Source organism: Lynx canadensis, chromosome C2 (genome assembly GCF_007474595.2).
Source record: "Lynx canadensis isolate LIC74 chromosome C2, mLynCan4.pri.v2, whole genome shotgun sequence".
NCBI classification, from domain to species: Eukaryota; Metazoa; Chordata; class Mammalia; order Carnivora; family Felidae; genus Lynx; species Lynx canadensis.
Window position 1 is genome coordinate 143046414 of NC_044311.2, and position 17754 is coordinate 143064167.

At 38.0% G+C, this 17754-nt stretch overlaps 1 protein-coding gene across 2 annotated transcripts; it reads left to right on the forward strand.

Annotated features, from left to right (window-relative positions):
* Nucleotides 1-3895: 3895 nt before the first annotated feature.
* On the forward strand, nucleotides 3896-17028 carry N6AMT1 (N-6 adenine-specific DNA methyltransferase 1). Of its 2 annotated transcripts, XM_030329923.1 has the most exons (7): nucleotides 3896-4035; nucleotides 5988-6074; nucleotides 7779-7869; nucleotides 8225-8323; nucleotides 12107-12190; nucleotides 15227-15368; nucleotides 16420-17028. In XM_030329923.1, the coding sequence occupies exons 1-7, from the start codon at nucleotides 3902-3904 to the stop codon at nucleotides 16536-16538; spliced, it is 756 nt and encodes a 251-aa protein (XP_030185783.1). In that variant the 5' UTR covers nucleotides 3896-3901; the 3' UTR covers nucleotides 16539-17028. The 2 variants fall into 2 exon arrangements, with proteins under 2 accessions (XP_030185783.1, XP_030185784.1); XM_030329924.1 differs by lacking the exon at nucleotides 8225-8323.
* Nucleotides 17029-17754: the final 726 nt, after the last annotated feature.

Sequence of the window (17754 nt, forward strand, 5' to 3'; positions counted from 1 at the left end):
TTAGCTCAGGTCTTGATCTCAGGGTCATGAGTTCAAGCCGTGTGTTGGGCTCTGCACAGGATGTGAAGCCTACTTAACAAAACAAAACAAAACCCATATTAGAAAAAAAATGCTTACCAAATAAAAATCTCAATAGATAAGCCAAAAAGCAGAATATATTCAACTGAAGAGAGGATATGCTAGTTGGAAGCCTGAATTTCTCTCAAAATGGCAGAATGGTATAATGGGTACTGTAGTGCACTACCCAGATTCCCCCTGGGGGCCAAGGCACCAGTGCTGCCACCTGTTGGCTGCTGGCAGCTCACAGGCAAGTCTCTCTCCAGGAATTGCCCTTGGGAAAGAGAGCTACTTTGCCCAGGGTTATGTCCTTAAGAATTTTGAGTCATTCCCAAAGTCCAGTAAACTTTTCTTTTTTAAAAAAGTGTTTATTTTGAGAGAGAGAGAGCACTCATGAACTGGACACGGGCAGAAAGAGAGGGAGAGAGAGAATCCCAAGCAGGCTCCAAGCTGTCAGCTCAGAGCCCAATGTGGGGCTCAAATCCATGAACTGTGAGATCATGACCTGAGCTGAAGTCGGACGCTCAACAGACTGAGTGCCCAGGTGCCCCTCAACATCTTTAAATGTATTGGGATGGGGTAGAGGGCAGACAGGGGGTGATCAATTAGAAAAACCTACGCAAATGACGGCATAGTTACTACTAGGTGTTGCGGGTTAAGTCACATTCCTCAAAAAGATACGCTGAAATCCTAAACTCTCCCCCACCCTGCCCCTATATACATACATGTGTCTTATTTGCAAGTAGCGTCTTGGCAGACGTAATCAAGTTAAAATGAGGTGGGTCCTAAATCCAATGACTGGTGTCTCTTATAAAGAAAGAGGCTTGGAGACAGACAGACATACAATAAAAAAGTCTACTTGAAGACCAGGGTAAAAATGCCTCAAGCCACGAAATGACAAGGATTACGGCCAACCACCCGAAGATAGAAGAGGCAAGGAAGGATTCTTCCCTAGAGCCTTCATAGGGAGTATGGCCCTCCCGCCACCATGATTTCAGACTTCTGTCCTCCAGAAGTGAGAGAATAATTTCTGTTGTTTTAAGCCATCCAGTTTGTGGTCATTTGTTATGGCAGACCACGGAGATTCATATACCAGATGATTATTAGCCTTAAGGAAAGCAAAAAGTTGCGCAAGGACAAAAGTAACTGGTGTCATACAGATATCAGTTCCAGAGAGCATTTCTGTTCCAGGGAGCATTTCTACAGACAGAATAATGTAAAAATAAATTAAACAAACAAACAAATAAATAAATCATGATATAAACTTATTGGGCAGATAGGGAGAGGGGACCTGGCAATTACATTTGTTTACTGGAGGCAGGAGAATCAAATGTCTGCCTTCTATCATGCAAACTTTACCTTCTATCACGGGAACTCAACAGATAAATGCAAAAATTGAGAAATGAAGTAATATCATTATAAGCTTGGTATGCATAGACATGGATAAATAGCCAAAGAAAGAGCTAAAAGTTGAAAATGGTCACCACTGGAGCAAGACACATGAGAAACTGGATACTGGTGTACGAGAGTGGACTGGTTTTTGTAAGAAATCATGTAGAATTATTTGGCCTGTTAAATTACACATGTATCAACTTTGATGAAAATAAAAACAAAATTAAGAAGGAAAAATAAGCAAAAATGAACAGACAATTCAGAAAGAAACTCAAATGAACAACATATAGAACACATGCCTAAACTTAATTAGCAATTAGACCATTTCCATTTAAAATAAATAAATAAGTAAGTCTAATAATATTAAATCAAATACTAAATCTGCCACCAACTAAGCACAATTAGTTTGGAGAGAAATCTGGAAACTTGAAAATGTTTAGTAAAATTGACAATGTGTATACAACACGATTGATCCACTCTGGCTTCAATCCTAGGAAACTTTCGTACAGGCCCAGAAAAAAACCATGTTTGAGAAAGTTAATTACAGTGTTGTTTATAATAGTGAAAATCTGGAAAGGATTAAATGTTTACCAATAGATATTTATCCATTCCAGATAGGATATTTATATTTTCATGTAATACTCTCTCTGGCAATTAAAAGGAATAAACTAACTTTATATATATGAAAACATAGAGTGAAAATTTTGAGTGAAAAAAAATGTGAAGAACCGTATGTCCAACCCATTACCAGTGAAACAAATCTGGTAACATACAAACCATATGCTGCTCATGATTATCTGAATGTAAAAGCATAAAAACATTGACTAGAGAGATACTTGCTAAATTCATGACAGCAGTTACGTTGGAGGAAGGGTTACAAAATGGAACTGAAGGCGAACATCCACTTCAGCTGTAATATTTTAGTTCTTATATTTAAAAACTCTTTTGGGGTGCCTAGGTGGCTCAGTCAGTTAAGCGTCGGACTTCGGCTCAGGTCATGAGCTCACAGTTCCTGAGTTCGAGCCCCACGTCAGGCTCCCTAGTCAGCGTGGAGCCCAATTGAGATTCTGTCTTCTCTCTGCCCATCTCCGTATCACACTCTCTCTCTCAAAAATAAATAAACATTAAAAAAACCCAAAAACAAAAACAGTAACACTCTTAAAAACTCTTTTGAAAAAAAAAAATAAAAAAAAAAAATAGGGGCGCCTAGGTGGCGCAGTAGGTTAAGCCTCCGACTTCAGCCAGGTCACGATCTCGCGGTCCGGGAGTTGGAGCCCCGCGTCGGGCTCTGGGCTGATGGCTCAGAGCCTGGAGCCTGTTTCCGATTCTGTGTCTCCCTCTCTCTCTGCCCCTCCCCCGTTCATGCTCTGTCTCTCTCTGTCCCAAAAATAAATAAACATTGAAAAAAAAAATTAAAAAAAAAAACTCTTTTAAGGATGGGAAATCGGCTCTGCAGATTTTGATTTGCCAGTCTCCATAACCGTGTGAGCTAATTCCCTATAATAAATATTATATTTAACACACATATTAAATAATAACATATAGTATGATATAATATGTACTTAAAAAGGTAAAATAAAAACTTTTAAGGAAACATGAAAAAGTACTATTAATTGTAAATTCCAGGTGGTAGGTACTTAGGGTTTTTAAAAATGTAAACTATATTTTTCTGTATATTTATTACGCAAATTTTAAAAACCAGATGTAAAAATGTTTCATTGCGAAATTTCAAAAATTGACTCAAAAAGAATGCAAATGCCTGAATAGTCTAATAACCTATAGAAGATGATCCAAAACATCAGAGAACCACCCACTAATAAAAACACTAAGCCCAGCCAATTTTATGGATGAGTTCTACCAAATGTTCCAGAAACAATGTCCTAACTCATCCCGTGAGGATAGCATAATCAAAACAGAGCTAGATTATAAGCATTCCAAATTCAGCAGGGTATTAAAAGAAAAATCATCTTGCCTCAGTGAGGTTTATAAAAAGAGTGCATGTATGATTTAACATCAGGAAGGGCATTTTTATAATATACAACAGTAAAAAAATTAAATGAGAAAAAAAGCTTAAGTGTTCAGTTGATGTAACAAAGGTAAAATTTAGTAACCATTATGTCTTTTTTTAATTCTTTGCAAACAAGAACAGAAGAAAACTTTCAAATGTAGAAAAAACAAAAAAAAACACCCCCCTTAGTCAAAAACAATCGAGGATGCCCTGCATCAACTGCTAATCCATAAAATGAAACAAATTTAAATACTCGAAATAAGAAAGCAAATATCAGCAGTTGCAGATTATATAACTGTTCACTTACAAATTCCAAAAGCATTTACAGAGACTGCTAGAAAGAAGCCCCGATTTGCCTCTCCGCCTCCGAAGCCCCTCCCCCCACTGCCGAGCTTGCGCACGCGCAATTTTGGCGCATGCGCGTGGGACGGAGAGAGAAGCGAGATGGCGGCGCCGGGTCTCCCGACGCCGCTGCACGGACATGTGGGCCGGGGCGCCTTCAGCAATGTGTACGAGCCGGCGGAGGATACGTTCCTGCTGCTGGACGCGCTCGAGGCGGCAGCGGCCGAGCTCATGGGGTGCGAGGAGGGCGAGGGTCCCAGCGGGAGAGGGCTCGGGCGTCCTGGAGAGGCGGTAGCGAAGGAGGGCCAAGGAAAGGACCGACGCTGTCTGCCGGGAGAGGAGGCAGTGCAGCCCACTTGGCGAACACTGAGACCAGAACGCCGTTATTAAGGATTTGCCTGTAGATACATGTAATGAGCGTGCCAGGGATCTGTCTACTTTTGCCATTTGTTTTGGTCTCAGGAGCTCCATAGCTCCCTACCACGCTAGGATGGATCTTTTCCTTCCAGCTGTTGCTATGCAGAACACAAAGCCCCCGAGCGCAGCGATATTACAACACGTCCAAAAACCAACATTGCTTAATATTACATTTTTTAGTAAATGTTAAAAGCCGTGCGGCACTTAATTTACTCAATACACAGAAGCACCCTCGAGCAATGGAAGAGCACAAAAATGAAATGAAGTGAGATATACTGGCTTGGGGAAGTATTTTTAAACGCATTGAAGAGCATGCTCTGTAGCAGTTGCCTGTTAGCCACGTGTGGCTACCGAACACCTGAAATGTGGCGAGTGCGACTGCAGAACTTAATTTTTCATTTAATTGTTAGAAATGTAAATAGCTACATAGCTAGCAGCCTATAGAATTTTTCCTAGAGCACTTTATAAATATTAAAATTGGCTTGTTGCAGTGCCCCCATAAATTTTAAGTAACATTAAAAAATGAATACCTATATTGTAGTTTTTTAAATGAAAAGTATTTGAGTAATTAGATTTATGTAAAGATCAAGACTTGAAATTGGTTTTATCAAGATGAAACAGCTGTTAGGCTTTAAAGATTTGTATTGTGTTTATCTGTCTTAAATCTGGTCAGATATAAAATGTCCCAACTCTTATTAAACTAGCTTTTCATTGTAAACGATGGAACTTTTGGATTTACTGGAATATAGAACGGAAAAGTACTGTTTTTATAACTTGTCTTTTAGTCTCAAGATATCCCAGAAAGATTTACAAGCACAAATTGCATTGCAAAGTATGCTGTGAAAGAAGTTGATTTTGTTATAAAGTGGGATTACTTCTGGTCTTGGAATTCTAATTGTTTATGAAACCATGATAGTTATTTTCAAATAAAAGCCGCCTGGTAAGATTCAACAGACCTTCCCACAGAATAATAAAGGTTTGTCAGATGATGTGGACGGTTCCAAAAGTTAGAAGCAGCTAGCATTTTTTGTTGGATACTTGAGGAGTTAGGTGCTAGAAAGGCTCCCTAAGTCTAATCAAACCCATTTCTGTGATGGAGATAATTGGTGCTTTTGATGCATATATAAGATCATAGGGAAATAAATTCAATTAAAGGATAAAATATAACAATTTATTCAAAAGCATTTTAAAGATTATTGTTAATATTCTAAAACCAGATACTCTGGTATTTTCCCGGTTCAGCATATAGCTGTGCAAATATGGAATTTCTTTGCTGCTCTAAATCTGTTAGTAGAAAGGGGGAACTTTTTTTCCCTAGGATATGCTGATCAATTTATGAATGTTAGGTACTTTTAAATGATAGAGAAAACCTCTTTCATAAATAAATATTGTAATAACACTGATCCTGTCATTTTAGGAAATACTAAACCAGAAGCTCCTTGTGGGAAGGGCTGATGTCTTTCATGTTAATATTTTCAATCCTCAGTTTTATTCCACAGTTTTTATGTAATGTTTTGTAGAAATTAATTGAAAGCCATCTATATTATGAACTCAAATTACACACCCCAATTTTGAGTTAAATAGTACTAACTATGCAGAAAGCAGTTGTCAGAAATTAGCATGTTTATCTTTTTTTTTTTATATTTCCATATATTTGCAGACAACTGATGATGCTGGAGAAATACACATTAAAAGTAGAATGAGAGTAATTTCCTGTAATGTGTATTTTAATCTTACTACACTAATATTTATTTTATTTTGCTTTTTTTAGAGTGGAAATATGCCTTGAAGTAGGGTCAGGGTCTGGAGTGGTATCTGCATTCCTAGCCTCTCTGATAGGTCCTCAGGCCTTGTACATGTAAGTGTAAGTATATCAAATTTATCCACATCCTCCGCTAAGAAATTCACTAGGGGTGTGACTACTTGAATGGAATCATTTTTGTAAATAAATAATATATATCTGAAAGGGTCTATTTAAGTGTAGTAATGACTCATTGTAAATTATTCTTCCCTAAAAATTGTAACTGCATGTTCAAAACTGTTCCATCATGCTACATAATTATAGAAGCAACAAAACAATTTTAGGTCATTTCTAAATTTGAATTTTTTTTTAGGTAAACAGTCTGATTACCGGAAAAAAATGAAAGCTACTTAAATTTTTAAAGAAAATTTGAGAGTATGGAAACTATAAAGAAGAAAATAAAAATTACTTCAAAATTTTATCATGGTCCAAATGTGTTTCCTTCTTTTTTTCTTCATTTTCTATGTTTTTCATTTAATATTGTATCATGAATGTTTTTCAAAAATTCCTTTTAAATTTCATTTTGTGGGGGGTACCTGGGTGACTCAGTTAATTGAACATCCATCTCTTGATTTCAGCTCAGGTCCTGATCTCACGGTCATGGGATCGAGCCCCAAGTCAAGTTAAGCATGGAGCCTGCTTGGGATCCCCTCTCTCCCTCTCTCTCTGCCCCTCTGCTGCCTTCTCTCTCTCTCTCTCTCTCTGTCTCTCTCTCTCACTCTCACGCTCTCTCAAAATAAATAAACTTTTTTTTTTTAATCTTAAGAAAGATTTCATTTTTGGTGGCTGCATAGTATTCATTGGGTTCGTAATTTATTTATTTTTACATCGTCAATCTCAATGTTTTATTTTTTTTTAATTTTTTTTTAACATTTATTTATTTTTGAGACAGAGAGAGACAGAGCATGAACGGGGGAGGGGCAGAGAGAGAGGGAGACACAGAACCGGAAGCAGGCTCCAGGCTCTGAGCCATCAGCCCAGAGCCCAACGCGGGGCTCAAACCCACGGACCGTGAGATCGTGACCTGAGCTGAAGTCGGTCCTTAACCGACTGAGCCACCCAGGCGCCCCTCGATGTTTTATTTATTAAAGTTTATTTACTTATTTTGAGAGAGAGAAAGAGCAGGGGAGGGGCAGAGAGAGAGAGAGAATCTCAAGTAGGATCCACACTACCAGTGCAGAGCCTGACACAGGGCTTGAACTCACGAACTATGAGATCATGACCTGAACCAGTATCAAGAATCAGACACTTGGGGCGCCTGGGTGGCTCAGTCGGTTGAGCATCCGACTTCGGCTCAGGTCATGATCTCACGGTTCATGGGTTCGAGCCCCGCGTCGGGCTCTGTGCTGACAGCTCAGAGCCTGGAGCCTGCTTCAGATTCTGTGTCTCCCTCTCTCTCTGCCCCATCCCTGCTCATGCTCTGTCTCTCTCTCCCTCAAGAATAAATAAAACATTAAAAAAAAAAAAAAAAAAGAATCAGACACTTAACCGAGCCACACAGACGCTCCTGGATTCATAACTTAATAAATTCCTTCAGATGTGTATGCATGTATATTTTTCTACTCTTGCACATTTATGTCAATATAACAATCTTTTTCATTAATATGACAAGTCTTTGTTCTTTTCATTCACCGTTATTAAATCATTTTCATTTTTTTCTAAATTTGCTTTATGTAAAAGCAGTGGAACATTTTTAAATTTTTCAGTAATAGATGTACCTCCGGGATGTAAGATACAGTTTTCTTTCTTTTCTGTTTATAGGTGCACTGATATCAACCCTGAGGCAGCAGCTTGTACTCTGGAGACAGCGCACTGTAACAAAGTCCACATTCAGCCAGTGATTACAGACTTGGTAAGCTGTTAATCCTTGTCTAATAATAGTTCATTTCCTTTTCAAATAATGTTAAGATGATTTAGGTCAAAGAAGCTTGAGTCATAATTAACTTCTAATCCACTAAATAGTATACCCCATCATTTTTAAAGTAAATTCTTGATTGATGCAGCCCATCTTGTCCACAGTTCAAAGGGAATTTCTACTGGTTTTTATGGATCAGTCATCTTTTGGATAGAAGTGACAGAGAATCCAGTACAAACTTAAGTAAAAAGAGTGGGTGGCTTCAGGCACAGCTGGCTCCAGGAACTCAAATGATAAGACAGGCATCTTTTTCTTAGCTCTGACCTTCTCTCTCTATTGGTTCTATTTCTAGGTAGTCTTTAATTTCATGGTAACAGGATACTTGTGTGTCCGTATCTTATTCCTCAGCAAACAGCTTCTTCGCCACCACCCACCCCCAACCCCCCTCATGGTAAGAAGCTCTTTCTATTCAGTTAGTCTGACAAAAGCCCCAGAATGAGTATTGCTTGGATCAGCTTGGGTCATATGCCATCTCTCAATCTCTCACTATGGCCAAGAAGGATTGAAATATGGAGACGACTGGTTTAGGCCCAGTGGTTTGCATGGGATCACTGAGGTGGTTTTGCCCTTTGAAATTTTAACTTGTTTCTTTAATGTGTCCATAATTAGTATTAAATATGTTTTTGATATAATAATAAAACTTTAGAGATACAAGAAATTCAGAATATCTTTTTTTTTAAACAGAGGTAGAAACTGAGGTGAGATTCATTTTTTAAAGTCACATAACTAATAAAGTGATAAATCCAGAATTTAAAAAAAAGTGTTTTTTTAAATTTTTATTTATTTTTTTTTAATTTTTTTTAATGTTTTATTTATTTTTGAGACAGAGACAGAGCATGAATGGGGGAGGGTCAGAGAGAGAGGGAGACACAGAATCTGAAACAGGCTCTAGGCCCTGAGCTGTCAGCACAGAGCCCGACGCGGGGCTTGAACTCACGGACTGTGAGATCATGACCTGAGCCTAAGTCAGACGCTTAACCGACTGAGCCACCCAGGTGCTCCAAAAGTGTTTTTTTTTAAGCTTTATTTATTTTTGAGAGAGAGAGAGCATGAGTCGGGGAAGAGCAGAGAGAGAGGGAGACACAGAATCTGAAGCAGGCTCCAGGCTCTGGGCCGTCAGCACAGAGACTGATGCCGGGCTCGAACTCACAGACCGCGAGATCATGACCTGAGCTGAAGTTGGACGCTCAACTGACTGAGCCACCCAGGCACCCCGATAAATCCAGAATTTAAATCCAGATCTTGGGAATCTAAATGTAGGTGTCTCACAACTTTCAGGACATGGCTCGTGGTAGCCCATGCCGGAGTCAGCTCTTCATGCTGACGTGTGGCAAAGAAAGAAGAGGTGAGCATGAACATAGGTATTATGATCAATATACAAAACTCTACGTTTGTTTATATTCAGAACACTAGGCATAGATTATCACAATAAAATCATTGTTTAGGGTAACTAAGCTTACCTGTTTACAAAGTAGTACTTTTGCTTTGTTTCTTTTTTTAGTTTTAGAAGAAAGACTTTTTCAAATACATCGTATGCCTTTCCTTACATTCCTAAAACCAACTAAACATAACTACCTTTTACTGACTCAGGGCCATTAATATGCACATCATTTATCATCCTGTGCTGTGATAAAGAAGCTTATTCAGGTGTTTCTGCCTTCACGCTGAGGGGCTATAGCCTGCAGAGATTTGAGTTCTTATTTCCTCTCCTCCTCATCTTCTCCTTTTACCTGCTTTATGCTGTCTTATTTTACTGCTACCTGTTAGTGGCATTTCCTCTCTCTCTTCATGTGCTCTGTGCTAGAATACCGAACAAGTGATTTAGTTAGACTTGTATTTAAACTAATAGTTCAGGGGCTCTGAACAAGTACCTCTCATGAATAAATAGCACATGTTTGGTATACGGATTTAAAACTTCTTGTCAGAGGCCTCTTTGCTTACTTCCCAGTTCTTGGATCTGTTCTAATGCCCTGAGACCACACAAAAGCTGAATGTGAGTGGGTGAGGGATGCCTGTGATTAGACTTTATATCAGTAATTTTCTCATTTAAATCCATTTTCTTTTAAACTACATTATTTTCCATGTTGTTTCCTTTATTTAAATCCATCAGTTTTTTCCTTTATTTAAAATCCAGTATTGCAATGATTATTAGTATATAGTACCTCAGGGCCATTGTAAACAATTGCAAAGCAAATACTTTTCTAGTTTCCTTACTAAACATTTCTGGAAAATTACCTTCCGGACTTCTTTTTACAATGTGAGAAGCTTAATTTCTTTATGGAATTGAAAATAAAGCTCTCGGCTGTTTCAGCTGTATTTCCTCACTCTCCAGTGTTGCTCCTAAAGGGAACAGCAGATTAACCTTAGTCATCTTCTACTTGCAGACAAGGATGCATCTTCATTACTTTCCTCAAAAATGGCACTTTTCTCTTTTGAAAAGAATGGAGAAAAAGAAGTTACCTTACAACATCTCCTCAAAGACACTGTTCCAGGGGCGCCTGGGTGGCGCAGTCGGTTAAGCGTCCGACTTCAGCCAGGTCACGATCTCGCGGTCTGTGAGTTCGAGCCCCGCATCAGGCTCTGGGCTGATGGCTCAGAGCCTGGAGCCTGTTTCCGATTCTGTGTCTCCCTCTCTCTCTGCCCCTCCTCCGTTCATGCTCTGTCTCTCTCTGTCCCAAAAATAAATAAACGTTGAAAAAAAAAATTTAAAAAAAAAAAAAAAAAAAAAAAAAAAAAAAAGACACTGTTCCAGTATTCTCTTTGAACTACATAGTTAACAGGCTTAAAAATGATAAAAGTAGTATTTCTTTTAGAAACAGGGTAAAATGGAAGCTCTAAGGCAGTGTTTCATAATGTATGTAAATAATAGGCCAGTGATGTGCCCAACATTAGAAGGTATGGCTGAGTTTTAAATAACTTTGAATCATATAATGTCAAAGCTGTTTCCTCTTTAATTCTCTTTCAGCCATTGTGATTACATCCAGGAGAAGGTCTCAGTTTGTTGTTGTTATTTAACACCTTTTAAACACTTACAGATGTCTCTCTAATAGAGACAGATGGCTTGGGTCACTCTCAGCCTGGCAACAGTAATGATTAACTATAACTTTTTTTTTAATTCTTATCTCATTTATCCTTGTAGTCATTTCTATTTCCAGAAAGTAATAGTGATTGCCCTTTACAGCAAATTTATTTAACAACAAAAAAAGCCCATTTAAATAAAAATAGTAAAAAATGGTAAGTGCGTGTGCATAAATGGGGAAATTGCAAGAATGTTAATAAGAGAGCTGATACTTCGGACACTGCCGTGAAGTACCTGAGCTATTCCATCTCAAGAAACAACCTCAGAAGTCATGGGTGAGAGTCTGTACAAAGTGATAATTGAAGGAAATGGCTTTAGAGGTGAGAACCCACCCAGATACCATGTTTTCACTTTACTGTGCCTGTGAAGGTGCAGGGTGACATGACCAGACACGATTTTTTTTAAATACTTAATTCAATCATCAGAGGAGTCAAAGGAAGAAGACTTTAAATCACATCTTACCCTGAAAAATACCCTAAAAAGACATTTTTATTAAAAAAAAAAAAAAAAAAGACATTTTTATTGCGGTTTCACAGAAAATTGGAACCCAGTTTAAAGATTTACAAAATGCCAAACAATTAATGTTTTCAGTGTCTCTTCCACTCTTTTCAGTCCTTTCTTTGGTCTCTAATTGTTCCAGCCAATACATTTATGAGTCATTAAAGAAGTAGAAAGTAAATATATATATATATATGTATATATAATACATTACACCTCGATGATAGAAAATGTTTAAGTTACAGCTATAGCCTTAAAATATGTGCATATCTATGTAGAACATAGGAGTGCTTGCTTTCTTATTTAATCTTCTAAAAGTGAACCCAGTGTGTAAGCATTAGCTGTTGAAAAACAGAGGCTTTCTTGAACATTTTCTGTTCATTCTGATAAATAGTTTAATTTCATATTTTTAGGTAAATGCATATAATCTTTATATGCATGAATGAAAATGTAAAAATATTTATCTCTATCTTTGTCTACATTTTTGGCCCTCTCACACATTTTTCTCTACATGGGAGGAGAGTATTTTTAAAGATATATTTATTTATCTGTTTTAATTCCGAGTCCAGCTTAAAATTCTGACTATTGAACATTTAGGTCAAAGGCTTGCTACCAAGATTGAAGGAAAAAGTTGATCTTCTGGTGTTTAATCCCCCCTATGTAGTGACTCCACCTGAAGAGGTAAGACATGGAACAAAATTTAATTATTAATGTTTTCAGCTATTTTCTTTATAAAATCAAATGAACTTCATTATGACATTAGTCAACTGCTGATTAACACAGACTGCTCTGATATTACTCACAATTGTCAATAATTGAGTATGTCGGGAGACGTAGGAAAGGAATCTAAAACTAATGAAATATAGTGACCCATATTCATCCTTAAAATTCCCATTGAAATCAGGCCGTGTGTTTAAATTTGCTCATGTGTGTCTTTTATCACAAATGGCAAATTTGCAAAAGAGCATTTCTAATCATCCTTAAATTCATATAGTAATTATTTCTGAAAGTCTCAGTTTTCCTCCTTTCACAGGTGGTGGAGGAGGATTCTTATTTCAGGTAGGGAAAAGAAATCATCTTGGAACAGATGATTTGGAAAATCTTCAATAATGAAGAGGTAAATCAACCATTTCCCAATTTAAAGAGAGAATGGTCAAGGCAGACAAAGTTTAGTAATGGACTAAGGCTAGCTTAACTAAATCGTGGTCTACAAATTTCTGGCAAGACTGTGAATGCAGAGGAGATTCTGGAAACATGGGGATGCAAACAGGCTTCCTTTCTTCCACATTCCCATGACTGAGCTACGTACTTGCTTCTCCTGAGCCTTACAGCTGCTGGGACATACAGATAATTGAGTGTAGACAGCACCTTGGGCTATTTTGCAGTCCCAACAGAGAGAGCTAGTGTCATAATTCCAATGAGCTGAGCTATTAGCTGGGGAGCAGAATCACAGTGCAGCACAACGAAGATCTCCTGGAGCCTAAAAACATATTTTACAAAATAAAACCTTAGGAAAGGAATTAAAAGAGAATATGGTCTCCGTGAAGACCTGAATTAGTGTTCTGGAAACCAGATGAAAGATTTCAGTGCATAGAGCATGAAGATAAAAAGAAGGAAATCATGAAAGTAAAAGATAAGAGACTTAGAGGTTAGATCCAGGAGATATAAAAATAATAGTTAAGTTTGTGTCTATAAAAAATTTTGGCTATGCTTAATAGTATATCTAGAGACACGAGGTTAGGAACCTCTGGCTTGTACCTGTGAGCTCTAAAGAAACAGGAGCAGGTCTGGCAAGGCTCAGGTAGCAGGCAAACAGCAGACCACCAAACATGACTCCTCCTTGTAAAGGTGGAAACCCTCCCTTTGTGGCCTTAAGAATGTGCCTGGTGCCAGGAGACCTTCCTGTAGGAGCATTTCTAATGCAAGCAGATACACCTGGCTGAGCATCCCTGGGGAGGCGTATGAACAGGGTCTAGCACAGAGAGATCCTGGTCCATTCTGGAAGAGAATGACAGGAGACAGGCTTGGCACAACCTGTCATTCACCATGCACTCTGTCCACAGACCACTTTACCTGATAAAACGTCCAGGGAATGGGCTCCACCAAAATAAGGGGGTAAACCAAGGAAGAGGAACACACGAGCCCCAGAAAAAGAGGTGATTCTAGGAATGCCAGGAAGGGGACATCTCCAGGAGGAAGGAACTGATAAATTTCCCAATATGAATAACTTTGTGGAAATTGTATTGAGAAGTGTATGGTAGATATGGGAATAATTTAAATTAGATACAAAAAAAAGTAAGTAAATGAACACTTTGGCTGCCCATCAATAGCTACATTAAGATATGCTAACTTTTCCATTATAAAATCGTAGACAGCCATTAAAAGAGTAAATTAGAACCATACCTGATCACATGAAGAGCTCTCCATAAAGTGTTGATGACTGACAAAAGCAAGATATGGTGCAAGAATGTAGAACATAATCCTGTCTTTGTAAAACATGGACAAAAAGGAAAAACGTGTGTATATAAGATGAGGGAGGAACAGACCAGCAAAACAGTAAAAGGGGAAAGTGCAGTTCTTTCTAAGGCAGGTATATGAACATATTTCCCTTATTTACAAAATAATATATGTATATAGTTACAGGCATAAAGAAATTTATTTTAATGGAGAAACATGCCATTTTATATGAATAAAAGCAACAGGCATGATTTATACAATTAATTTAAACTATAGATATGGAAAGAAAATAATAGGGTTAAAATATTTTTTGAATTCTTTAGTTTTGAAACAATATACAATAAGAATCTAAAGATTTTTAATACTGTATGAACTCTCACGGGTTTTGCTTCTATAATAGAATTAGATTGTTACAGGAAGAAAATGCTTTGGTGAGCCTTTATATATTAAATGGATTCCTTAAAAAAGGTCTATACGATTCATACTTTAATCTAGAAAAGAGCCAGATGCAGTGGGGCATTTTGAAACTAACTTCCTGCAAAGTAGATATTTTATAATATAGGATCTCTCTTTTAGTTTCTTCCTGATTGTTCTATATTAAGTACAAGAATTACCTATGTCTATCAACATAAGCATTGCAGAAATAGTAACAGCTACTACTAAGCACTTGATATGTACAGGGCCCTGTTTTCAAACTTTAAATATATTTCTTCAGGTATTCCTAAAAATGGAAAAAAATAATTTTTATAATTTTACTGTTGAAACTATAGTTTTCCTGGTTATATAGATAAGGGAGGAAACTCATAAAAATTACAAATTTACATAAGATCACATGGCTAGGAAATGGTGGGGCTCAGATTCAACTTTACTGCCTCCTGGACGGCAGTAAAATACAAGGTGTATACAGTACTTGTTTGGTAAATGTTACTTGTCAAAAAGATTCTGTTTGTGATTCTAAATGATTCTAAATGAATGGATACAAAAGTCTTTTTTAAGTGCTCACAGGTGGGGGGGCGCCTGGGTGGCGCAGTCGGTTAAGCGTCCGACTTCAGCCAGGTCACGATCTCGCGGTCCGTGAGTTCGAGCCCCGCGTCGGGCTCTGGGCTGATGGCTCAGAGCCTGGAGCCTGTTTCCGATTCTGTGTCTCCCTCTCTCTCTGCCCCTCCCCCGTTCATGCTCTGTCTCTCTCTGTCCCAAAAATAAATAAACGTTGAAAAAAAAAAAAAAAAACTAAAAAAATAAATAAATAAATGCTCACAGGTGGGAAGTCACGGAGTAGAGGCTGCTTGGGCCGGTGGCAGAAATGGTCGAGAAGTCATGGACAGGTTCTTCCCACTGGCTGCAGATCTTCTGTCACCAAGAGGATTATTCTATTTAGTTACCATTAAAGAAAATAATCCAGGTAATACAGACCAGTTTATCTTTTAACCACTGACTTTGCTGAAATCGTAATTTAATCATGTTAAAGAGTATAATTTATAAAGTAACCTGAAATATTGTCAATATCATCACTGACAACAGCTCATACAAACATAACATTCATCTTGAAAGAAGAGAGAGATTTTTAAGACATAGTTTTTCTTGGTTTTAGAAAGTACTGTTGTTTTTTTTTTAAGGGGGGGGTGCCATTTTTCCCCCAATTAATAAATTAATATTCAGACACAAAATCTGTAATTTCTTCTTTTAACACCTCATCCTGAATGTTTTGAATTTTGTCTCCCCCTTGTAATCTTCATGCCCTTGACAAGTTGTGCTACGTAATGTTCAGTTCAGGTGAAGTTCCATCATGAAAGCTATCTCATGGTATGGATGTTGAGATCTTGGTTAGCTTACTGTGTAACTAAACTGACCTGAGTCCTTCTTCTCTTTCTGTACACAAGTTTGATTTTTATCTTTACCTTATGTTCTCAGCCCCTTAAATCACATCATGATGACTAAGTTTTGTTTCAGTTTGTTTGTAGCTCCATTTTCTTAACTCAGTCTTTAGTATTATTAATTTACAAAAGGGAAGATGTTGCTTTTTTCAATGTGCCCAAAGAGATAAGCTACTTCCTTCCACTGTGTACTGTCACTATACATTTGCCCGCCTTCACTGACTTTTTTCATCCCAGAGGAAGTGTGTGAGGCCAAGATTGGAGCCAAGCAGCTGAACAAATCACTTGCTGTAATGACAAGTGTAGTTCATATTTCTGTTGAGTTCGGAGTAGCTTCCACGGCAGGGCAGGGCCTTTCAGTCTGATTGAGACTCTCAGCGACACCTTGAAAATACAGAGTGCTCCCATCTGACTCAAGTCCATTTTAATAGAAATTTACTTGGAATACATTGTTTTCGCAGATGAGTAGAACTTGCAAATCGTCTGTCTTTATCATCTTATTAAACTGTTTAGTGATCATACCGTCTTCACCAGATGGTTTTAATTGGATTTTACCTTTTGTTTTAATTTTCATTTTAGAAGAAATTTTGAAAACAATGACAACAAAGGGTCTACAAGGGACTGTGGCACTTTCCAGGCAAGCAGGCCGAGAAGCCCTCTCAGTCCTGAAGTTCACCAAGTGCCGTGTATTGTGCTGAATGTGCGTATATTGATAATATTGATGATGTTGAATGTATGTATGAATATACGGAGAGAGAGAAGCGGAATATATTCAGCATGTTGTGAAACTGAAGTCATTTCTTGGTTAGGTTGTATAGAATTGTCAGGTTATATAGAAGAAGGTAGAAGGATATAGCATTCCCTTTTACCCAGGAATCAAGTCTATGGAAATTTTTGCATAAGTGCAAGTAAATGCGTATCCGAGATATATTATGTTTATTTTACATGTAAAACCTGAACGTGAGTCACCTATCCAGCCACTAAACATGAGTTAGGTTTGTGTGCACTGAACCTCAAGGGGTTCATAATGTACCATCAAGTGAAAAAGAGCAAATTACAAAACAGGATTATCCTGTATGTATAATTTTAAAAAACCAACAGAGAGGGCATGTCTATATGTCTATATAAGTAAGTCTCATGGGGAGCCTGGGTGGCTCAGCTGGTTGAGAGTCTGGTTCTTGATTTTGGCTCAGGTCATGATCCCAGCGTCATGGGGTTGAGCCCCATGTTGAGTTCTGTGCTGAGCCTGGAGCCTGCTTGAGATTCTCTTGCCTCCCTTTACCCTTCCCCCCTGCTCACATGCTCTTAAAAAAAAAAAAGTCTCAGAAGGGAAATGGCAGGAAGGAACAGAGGGACTTTCACTCTTTTATGGGTTATTTGCACAACCCCAGTTACTTGTATAATTTTAAGAAGGTTTTCATTATTAAAAATTTTTTTAATTTACTTTCACTTGCTCATTGTCTCCATTCTATTTCTATTATTTAGAATGCCTCCAGCCTCCATGTTTCTCACTGGTCAGATTTTTCCTACCTTTTATGCTTTTGTCATATACTTCTATCTTCTTCTTGCATATATCTTGCAAACTGCTATACATTTTTTCTTAGATCAAGGAGAGTTGTATATAAACAAACTCACAACTCTTAGGTTAATCACACTTTTAAAAGCTGACAAAGGGGTGCCTGGGTGGCTCAGCCGGATAAGCGCCCGACTTCGGCTCAGGTCATGATCTCACGGCCCATGTGTCCGAGCCCCACGTCGGGCTCTCTGCTGACAGCTCAGAGCCTGGAGCCTGCTTCGGATTCTGTGTCTCTCTCTCTCTCTCTCTCTCTCTCTCTCTGCCCCTCCCCTGCTCAGGCTCTGCCTCTCAAAAATAAATAAAAACATGAAAACAAAATTTAAAAACTGACATGCATC